Source organism: Ceratina calcarata, unplaced genomic scaffold (genome assembly GCF_001652005.2).
Source record: "Ceratina calcarata isolate Rehan_Ccalc_2016 unplaced genomic scaffold, ASM165200v1 scaffold125, whole genome shotgun sequence".
Classification (NCBI taxonomy): Eukaryota; Metazoa; Arthropoda; class Insecta; order Hymenoptera; family Apidae; genus Ceratina; species Ceratina calcarata.
The window spans coordinates 153,107-163,752 of NW_017133515.1; the positions used below are offsets into that span (position 1 = coordinate 153,107).

The following is a 10,646-nucleotide window of genomic DNA, read 5'->3' on the forward strand; positions in this document are numbered from 1 at the left end:
TTATAGGACATGTAGACAATTGCAAGTCACGTACAGTCCAATAAAAAAATGTCGAAACTATGTATTAGCTATTAACTGTGCGTTAAAAATTCCTTATGAGAAAATCAGATCGAACAATTTTATAAACCATGCTCCCCTGTAATTATCATTTTTTCTAAAAGTTCATTGCTTTTATTACATGTCTTACACTTTTGGCAGAGATCGTACGGCTTATACAACCTTAAACAATTGTATTCCTATTTGCGATCGTAATATATAAATTACGCTTGCTACGGTAATTACGTAACTGAAAATTGTTTGGAGCCGTGAATCGAAATCTCGTAATCAATTCGAATCGTGTATTTCTCTTAACAACTCGCGTTACGTAAACCCGAGGGAATCTCGTTTACCGAAACTGGAAATTCTTCAATTAACAGTGACTTTCGTCCATATCGGAGGGAGAAGAAATCCCGATTGATTGTGCAACGTTTTACGCGCGTGTACACGCGTGTACGAGCAGTGTCGGTGGTAAGAATTAATTGCTTCCAATTTATTACACCGTCCACGAGGACTCCGATAGAGGCGTCGATTAATACGTGTCACCGTTCTATCAACCGAGCCACACGATGACGTGTAGTACGGCCGTAGCCAGCGTACCGAGTGCGTCGAATCGATCATGGAACACGCTGGAGAGATCGAGTTTCTGATCTCGTTTATATTAATAAGCGACGCAATTTTAAATTTAACCAGAAATGTGTCGTCGTATGGCTGGGGAAAGTATTCGGCATGTTGTGTAGCAATTAAGGTTGTATGAGACGTAAAATCTCTGCCAAAAGTTTAAGACATATAATAAAAAGCTGTGTCCAATATTTGAAGCAATCAACTCCTCGAAAAGGTTTTGTTATGCAATGTTTTATTAACGTGATATCTAATAACTGTTAAAATTTCAATGCTTTGTCATTGTTTTTATCTAAGAGTTCATCGAACCTTCATTAGGTCGAGCATATCAATCGTTTAATAGTTTCGTGTGATCCTAAGAAAATTTATAAGCAGACATTTGCCGTGATCGTGTTCCGCGACCTGAATGGAACTGCGCTGATTAATTGAATCCGTCGAGTTGGGAAGTTAAAATTTTTCAAAGAATATTCGCCGACGATCCCGCGTGGTACGGAGAGTCCACGAAAGTCGATCGACGATTCCTGACTGTTTGCGAACGGATTGCGAGCAGCTCGAATTACACACGGAACTTGAAAAACACCCATTATCATGCAAATCCATCCGCGCTTTCAACCGGCTGATTTTAAATTTGTTGGCCGAGAGAAAACACCCGTCTCACTCCACCTAAGCTCTTATACAAAGTCAATAGGAATGTATGTGCATATATTTAAAATTTATTTCTCGTGAAAGCAGGTTGAATTATATCAGTCAAATTCTTATTTTCCACAATCAGAACTCGTGTATCGACGAGGCGAATACAAAATTGCGTCACCGGTTAAAATCAGAGCTTTTCATTTAAAAGGAAACGTATCGGTCAATCCGATCTCGCATTCGTTTCGTTTTTATGGATGAAAAATCGTCGCTTCCCCGTCCTTCCAATCGCGATTTGTTACCAGAGCGCAAACCACAGTAAATAAATGTTGCTACCAGCGAGTACATAACCAGCCCAGTACGAGAACTACGGTAATGGCGACGCTCGTATTTCTTTACGGGCGAATTAAAAAATACTCGCCACACTCTGCGTTCGCGATAAAATCGTTCGAATCGTGCCGTGCCAGAAATGTTGTTCCCGATTTCGTGATAAACCGTCTCTTTTTAATCCAGCCCCCGTTTCGTTTAACGCGAATTCGGACGGGATAATGCGACCCGCGATAGATCAGTTTTTTATCAGAATCCGAGAGTTTAATTCACCCCATCGGCAGTGAAACGAGTCCTCGCCGACGGTTTTATTTTAATATAACGCGTTTGTCAAACAGCGTGCTCGAGGAATAAATAAAAGGCGTTGCACTCACCTGGTCGGCGATCTCCGTTAGGTCGTGCAAACTTATGTTGTAAATGGCGTTTCTGGAACAGAGAAAAAAACCGCAAAACGGGAACGTTAAGTCTTCGCCTCGTAAATCCTTCGCCTAATCTTCTCGCATCGCGCATTCTTTCGTCCCTCGAATACAATCTCGAGAACGGGACGCCGGGATAAGCATTAGTGATTACTATAGCGCTGGCCTGATGGAAACAACGCCTGGATGAAAATCGTACAGGCAAGAGAGAGAGAGAGAAAATAAAACGGACTTCGTAGGAAACGAACAAAGTTTTATTCGCGGTGTAAATCCTTCTCATTCGTTGTTTCCTCGCGAGACGTTTTAAATTTCAAGTTTGTTGTAATTGCTCATTTTTTTTCTAATTCATCTGGATCATTGAAGCAATTAATGACGTCGTCGCAAAATATTAAACGGTTAAAGACAACTTTTGCGCCGAAGTAATTGGATTTTCGTACTAAGTCAGCCCATGTATTAAGTTTCAGCAGGATGCATCGGCCTTAATGTGTCACACTAGTTGGAAACTTCGTTTGCCCCTGTTCTGCTGAAATTAGTTTGTTTAATCGCGACAAAACCTGTCGCCGAGTTTTCTTCGTTCATCTAATCAATCGTGCAAACTTTACATCAGTGCAAATTATTCAAACGCAAGACAATCGCAATCCGCGAGGTGTTCTGAACTTGACAGGGGGAATGAACGAAACGAAGGAAGATGCATGTTGGCGCGACAATTAATAGCGTATTTTAAACAATTACCGCTGTGACAACACAAATTTTCCTGGGACAGGAAATCGTTTGAACGTACGACACCACGGACGTAAAACGAACATTGTAATCCCACTTCTCACGAAACGGCGATACATTAAAATATAATGAGCATTATCGTTACCTGGTCGACCTAGTGAGAAACTCTCCGGGAACTTTCTACCATTGAAATCACTCAGACACTCGCTAATCGCGGAAGGGAAAAGTTCAAACGAAGTTTCCACCGGGGGTAAAATTGGAAGTTAATCGCGATCGATAAGACTGTTTATACGAGGACGCGGGAGAACTCGGGATCAGAACTTACTTCTGTGTTCCCCGAAGATGTGTCGGACTTGCCGATAATTAACCGAGCATGCGTCGAAACTTGTTATTATTGTTATATCAGTTAACCTGGCAATTATCCGACACACACCGTATTAACTACCAAGTATCGAGCACGGTTTACTCGCCTCAATCCTTCCCCGTAAATTACAGTCCTCGCATCCTGCCTTACACAAGACCATATCTGTTATATACTCGTTCCTTTATTGAATTTTATTGCAATGAATAAACGAATTAATTGATTTGATCAATCATGATCCAACAGCATAAAACTATAATTGTATAAGTGATAAAATGTACATCAACTAGACAAAGTCAGCACTTCTTCAATCACTTAGAAGATTGTTCAATTCGTATACTCTAATTAATCATTCTTATTTAAATATTAAAAATTCCAAACGAATTGTAAAATAACTTATTAACGCGAAGGGAAAAAAACATCTGAGTCCATTAACGAGATTAATTTGATAAAACGAGCGATCGTTTCTTGGAAGACGGACGGGTTGGGATTCGGCGAGGCGAAAATCTATTCTCGGCGAATTCGATCTCCATTCCATTACGTGCCTTCGGAACCGTTTGCTCGTCAGACTTTCGCCTTTAAAGTGAAACATATCGAGAGCGGGAAAGCCACGGTTCCGTGCCGCGGAACGTGTTAAAAGGAACGAAAATACGAGCTACTATCGCGCGCGGAAATGCGTCACCGGTTGGAGAACTCGAAATGTAAACCATAGTCAACTGGAATTCAGTGTTTCTTTCGTGCCGCGAAGCCCCGTTTAGAATTTACGATTTTTTCGTTTGCCGACACCCGCGCCCGTAGGATTTACATTCCTTTTATAGCCACTACCGATGCTCTCTGTTCGCGCGGTGTATATCCGCCGAACACTTTTATTGTCTTTATCATAAACGTTTATATTTTCGACATTGGCCATTGGTTATTCATGAATCTCTTCTATCTGTCCTCTTTAGAATCGACGTACGGATTTTTCTTGCGCAATAAAGATGCGAATTTGAAAGAAATCTGTTGTTCGCAAATGAAACTGATGGAACATCATGTTTCATCTAATTTCCGATTGATCTTTTAAATCAGAATCGAACTGATATTAACCAGTACAACGCAGTTCTGATAAACGTTGCTCGTTAATAGATTGTGGATTAGTTCTTGTGAATTAATCTATCACGCCCTCGAGGAGGATAACAGTAAACAGTAATATTGCCCCGGCACGATAATTATTACAATGGCCAATTGAATCCTGTTCGAAATGGCCTCATTTCGAGGGAATTACTTTAAAAATGCATAAGGGAATTTCTCTATTACAATAATCCCATGTAACATTCATGTTAATCAATGATTCCTTATCGGTCTCGGAATAAGTTTCCTCCGGCGTTTAATTACGGTAAAAACCTATGAAGGTAGTGCTCCTCGTCTTCTCGGTAAAGCAATTTATTCCGTATCAAAAAGCCCGGTGGCTGATCGATCCGGGTGAATACGCTCATGTAAAATTAAAGAGGGACACGTCATAGTCGTAAGGGGGCTGCGCGAGTCGCGTCATTGGGGCTGGCCGTGCCGCGTAATCGAGGGAGTGACTCGACGGCAGACCCGGATCGAACGACACGACGACGTTACGAAGAATCTGGCCGACGCGATGACCATCTGCTGACCTCTGCCTGGAGGGAAAAAAGTCGAATCGAATAACAATTACCTGGCGCCAATCAGGATGGAAGTGGTCGCGCGCTCCAGGAGCTTGAAGTGTTCCACGTGGCTCTCGTTTCCCAGGAACCGCTGGCCAATCACGTCGCCTGAAACACACCAAACGTGGGGATATCTTTGAGAAAGTGGTTATCGAATTCCTCCTCTAGCATCTCGTCTCTACGTTCTTCGCGCGCGGCTCGAACGATACTCGGTTCGTAGCCGGGCTTAACTGGAGAGACAGTTAGATTGCAACAGATCGAGACGTAATTATCAAATGTAATTTGATATCAGATACACGGGAAGCTTTCCTAAACATAGACAATCGTCGAGTTCACGTGCCGACGGTGAACTCGGAGTATATACAAGCGTAATTCGCGTAGGTGCGAGCGCGATTGCTTTATGCGACTACTGAAAAACTAACAGTATGCCCGTTCGTCGAACGTGCTCCCATTCTATGATAATAGGCAACGATAAATCATCCACGGTGGCGATTACATTCGAGAACCCGCGATTATACTCAGCGATAACGATCGGCCACGATGACTAATACGAAACGCGAACTCGGCTCCCCTCGTCGCGATTTGTAACAGAAATTCGCCAAGAGAAAACTTTTACATTAACAATAATTGCCTTCTCTCCAATTATGACGTGCGATTTACAATGCGTTTCCCTCCGTCTCACACCGGCGTGCTCTCTTTTTCTGTTTCTTTCTTGTCGATGTTATTCTCGGGGAGCGTTCCTATCAGCTGTGCTCGGTTCCACTCGTAACAAGTTCTTCCACCCATTGAGACGCGCCGCTGATACGCCCACGCGTATTCATGTGTGTATATATATATATACAAATATCTGGCGCATAAATCTACGCGCGTGGGCGTGCAGCCGAGCACCGGCAGACGAGCGGAACCGTGCGTTGTACGCGCGAGATCCATTCACGGACGTAGGATGCTATAGCGAAGCGCAGGTACGCGATGACGAGGCGTTTTACGGCACTGTAAAACGCGCCGCGATCGCGACGGACTCTGATAAACCAACGCCGGTCCCAATAGTGGGCGATTCACGGTCTAAGAACATCTGTGCAAAACCCTTACAGAGATTCAATCATCGATTCGATTGGATTTGTATGAACGTTCGCGAATTGTTGTTAATTTTTTATTTAATGTCTGTCTCGTTACTTCTTGGATGTACTAAAAAGTCGCGGAGAAGAGAGGCAAGACGATCGATGGGAACCCCGTGGGCAGAAGGGGACGGAAAATGGGTTATGCGAAGAGGGGGAATGAAAACCGGTGGCTCGTCTAAAGAAAGGGTTGGGAGGACGAAAAGCAGATGGATGCCGGTGGGTGAAAAAATACTGACCAAGAAGAGGTGCAGGGCAAGAGAGAAAGAACGCGCGTTAGGGAGTGCACGAGAGTGTCTCTCCGGCTTTTGCCGACGATAAAGCGATGCGCCTACTTTGTGCCACAAGCACAGGGCCTCCCATCTCTCGATTCTCACCCTCTCCCACTCGCGCCGAGCGTCACTGTGACGCTTCTTGCACTACAGCGTTTTACGACTCGCCCTCCCGCTTTGGTGTTTCTTCTCTCCGCCGGCCTCTCAGCCCGTATCTAATGCACGTCGCATCGCGCCACCCGTTCCCGTCCCTTCAACCCGTCCCGCTCCCGTCCCCTGCACAGTTATTCACGTTATGCTTTTTCATCCACGTACCTACAAACGCGACCGCAATAAAGCCCCGGTCCCCGCGCGATAAACGACAGAGAAAAGGGGGAAACTAGGGGGAGAGAGAGAGAGAGAGAGAAAGAAAAAGATGATGCATTTATCGGTGCTCATCAGATTGTAGGAGTCATCCTTTGAATCGGGAAACTGACGGGAATCGAGGAAGAGCTCTGCGTTCGACACTTTCGGAAGCGCTGCAAAGACTTCCCGTCGTTCTTTCAAGAGTGCGAGAAGGGCGCGGGACGAGGTGGAGTAATCGAGCGACGACGAATTTACGAGTTTAAAGAGTTATCCAGTGCTCGGATGGGTTTCACGTATGGAGAGTGTATTTATGCTACCGCCGAGCTGGCCACGAATGAACTCGATTTATACGATTTTGACTTGTTCCTCGCCTGGTCCGTGGATAACAAGATCCATGTGGTCCACGAAGGGAAAATTGGATTCGTTCACTTTCGTGGAATGCGTGAAAAGAATAAATTTCGAAGCTCTTGTAAATCAACGTGATTTGTTACTTCATAATTTTGTGCTAAATCAATCTGAATTATTTTATATCTTGTACAAAGTACAAAGAATTCAGTAAAATATAAATGAACCATTTTCCGAATTCTTGAACGTAACTTCAGATACGGAACGAAGCTTAATTATGTAGTCCAAGTGCATAAATAAAGTAACTATAAACAGTTGAATATGAGTCAAGTGTATTTCGCTTACTCAGCTGTTGACGAACCTTCGTTCAAATCTATGACTAACGCTTAGTTACTGAATCCAAACGATTTTCCTAATTACTGAATGACGTATATCTCTAATTCCCTATCTAACAATTAATGCAACTATCAATGCATTTGCAAATAATTTATGTCCTATTTTCTATCAATAACAGACTTAAAATATGTACAAACTTCAAGCCTGCTTTTCTAATTACAATTTTATTAATAAAATTGCTATCTCATATCTCAAGCAGGAAACTCGCAATTTCATTAACGTCCCAGTTAAAATACCGTTCGTGCAACGATAATGATTAATCAACGAGCGTAAGATAAATCTCGATGAAAATGAAGCAGCCATTTTGTTTGATAATTGGACCGATAGAATATAACAAATAAGAGAAAATATGGAAGTGGCACGGAAATTGATTTAAGTGGTATTTACAATTTCCGAGAACGCGAGAAAACCGGATAAATTATTGGATATTATGAAACATTTTTCTTGCGAATGTACAGAGTTTTCTTCATGAAATCAGCTTACGTCCATAAAATGTGTTCGAGTTATTAATCGCTTGTTCTAATACCGGCTTAACATTTTTTACTCGCTCGCATAGTATTCTCAAGCATTGCTATTCATATTAACGACAAAAGCCCATTAATTAGTTCCTTTACATTTTCTTATGCGTATAACATCATCTACGTAGTCATTGCAATTATGAGATAGTTACAAAGTACAGAAGAATTTTATAAAAGCTCAGGACTGCAACGATGTCCTCTCTTGACGTTTAACGTTTCGCTAAAGTCTTTCGCAGAATAAATGAGGCACAACGAGATAGGGCCAACACTTTCTTCTACTTCTTTCAGCGGCGCGAGTCATAAATTTCCCGGTTCTGTGATAAATCGTTGAAAAAGAAACAAATTGATATTTTAAGCTTTACATATTTTGTGAGATTTTATCGAATGCCGTAAAATGGAGAACGTAAACTCAGCTGCGATGAAAAAGCGAAGAGAAACATCAATAAGATAACAAAACGTGATTCATGCTATTTCCTAATCTTGCTATAAAAACTTACGATACATTCGTAGTGTGTGCNAAAATTATTCGATCTGTTTTTCTGATAAGGAATTTTTAACGCATAATTTCTAATATTCTAATACATACTTTTGGAATTTTTCTATTGGACTGTACGTGACTTGCAACTATCTATATGTCGTAAATGTTAAAATTTCAATGTTTTGTAATTGTTTTTATGTAAGGGTTTATACAACCTTAAAAAACTATGTGCGTAATGCCGTAATTGAAAATACTACCGAATTGCGAGAGCGTTCACGATTCAGAGTTTCCAGATCTGTTGAGGCAAAGGTTACACAAACGGCAGATTTTCATAGCAGGTACTCGATAAGGATTCCATTAAGATCGGAATGGAAGTCGGTGGATTCACGAGCCGACTTCCTTATGCCGTTCTACGCGCATAATGCACCTTTACAGCCTGCTCGCACGCACACACCCTCGTCACACAGACAGTGTACCATAAACGCGTGTTTGCGTTGCGGGCAATTTCCATATATTACAATAAGAACAGAGTTTCGTAGAATTCGCTGAATGGGTGATTAACGTACGCTTGCCCGTGGACGTTAATTACTCCGATCATACGCGCGCTTCAAGACGAACAGGTCGTTCTAATTAGCCATCGATGCTTCCGTAATTTCAGGCGATGATGGGAAAACTTGACACCGTAAAAGGATTCTGATTGCCTCGTTTGCCACAAAAAGCTGGACGACAACGGACCAATTAGGTCTCATAATCGCTTTTACAGTCTCATAGTTGATAAAATAATTATCAATAGATTATGAATTCTTGTGCCAAGTAAATCAACATTTTATAAGCATATTTAAATTTGATTACATGCATTCTTTCAAATCTTTAAGAAATGTACAGAGTTTTCTTCATGAAATCAGCTTACGTCCATAAAATGTGTTCGAGTTATTAATCGCTTGTTCTAATACCGGCTTAACATTTTTTACTCGCTCACATAGTATTCTCAAGCATTGCTATTCATATTAACGACAAAAGCCCATTAATTAGTTCCTTTACATTTTCTTATGCGTATAACATCATCTACGTCATTGCAATTATGAGATAGTTACAAAGTACAGAAGAATTTTATAAAAGCTCAGGACTGCAACGATGTCCTCTCTTGACGTTTAACGTTTCGCTAAAGTCTTTCGCAGAATAAATGAGGCACAACGAGATAGGGCCAACACTTTCTTCTACTTCTTTCAGCGGCGCGAGTCATAAATTTCCCGGTTCTGTGATAAATCGTTGAAAAAGAAACAAATTGATATTTTAAGCTTTACATATTTTGTGAGATTTTATCGAATGCCGTAAAATGGAGAACGTAAACTCAGCTGCGATGAAAAAGCGAAGAGAAACATCAATAAGATAACAAAACGTGATTCATGCTATTTCCTAATCTTGCTATAAAAACTTACGATACATTCGTAGTGTGTGCAGTCTTTATACTTCAATGAAAACGTCTTGTTTTTCTAATTTGTAGATTTCATTCTATGAAACATCAAACCATTTCTCAAGAAACTCTTGAACCGAGAATTTATTTCGCCGAAAGTGAAGCAATAAATATGAACAAAAGACACAAAGGGTGAAAACAGCTTATCAAATGTCATCTCAACGGAAACCGGTACCGAGAACGGCGCGATTCCTCGCATCCGTCGCCTGGTTTTTCCTCCGCCGCGGAGGAAAAACCACGTGAAGCTTCTAAACGGCGACGACTTTTCGTTTAGCCCGATACGCCGCGACGGTGCTTTTATCTCGAAATGCATATTTTCCGTGTGTCGCTTTCATTCATTCGTTCGACCACAATCGTCTGGCCCCGGGATTCCCCTCGAGCTCACCCGTCGGCGCAGCTTTATTTTATATACATGTACGATACTCGCTTTCGTCGAACTCGCCACGGTATAAAAAAACTGGCCTCTTTTCAGAAAATGCAGGGGATGGAGGAGAATTCTGATTACGAATTCGACGGAATCCTTACCGCCCCGTGCCTTTTAATAACCTCTCACTTTCTCTCTACACATCGGGTAATTAACGGCCAGTCCGTTGTTAGATCCTCCGGTCTGATCGCATCGCAGCTGTGCAAATGGCAACATCCCGGCAATGATTGCAACCGAACAGTTTCCGTTCATACTTTCACAGACGGTAAAACGAAAACGAAATAAAACTCGTTTACTCAATGCCTCTACGTAAGGTTCTATGAGCCGTAAGATCTCTGCCAAAAATTGAAACGTGTAATAAAAAGCTGTCTTTAATATTTGAAGCCATGAACTATTAGAAGAAATGATAATTACAGAGGAATTAGGTTTATAAAATTATTCGATCTGTTTTTCTGATAAGGAATTTTTAACGCATAATTTCTAATATTCTAATACATA

General features: G+C 41.6%; 1 protein-coding gene across 1 annotated transcript in view; it reads right to left on the bottom strand.

Moving 5' to 3' along the window:
• The window catches only part of LOC108627153 (semaphorin-1A-like), a gene marked incomplete at its 3' end in the record, with an annotated part of 266,616 nt that overhangs the window by 132,034 nt on the left and 123,936 nt on the right, over positions 1-10,646 (bottom strand). The window contains exons 3-4 of the mRNA XM_026815541.1: positions 4,793-4,889; positions 1,989-2,040 (exon numbers count right to left, since the gene is read on the bottom strand). Coding sequence (XP_026671342.1) covers positions 1,989-2,040; positions 4,793-4,889 — 149 coding nt within the window. The remainder of the gene's footprint in view (positions 1-1,988; positions 2,041-4,792; positions 4,890-10,646) is intronic.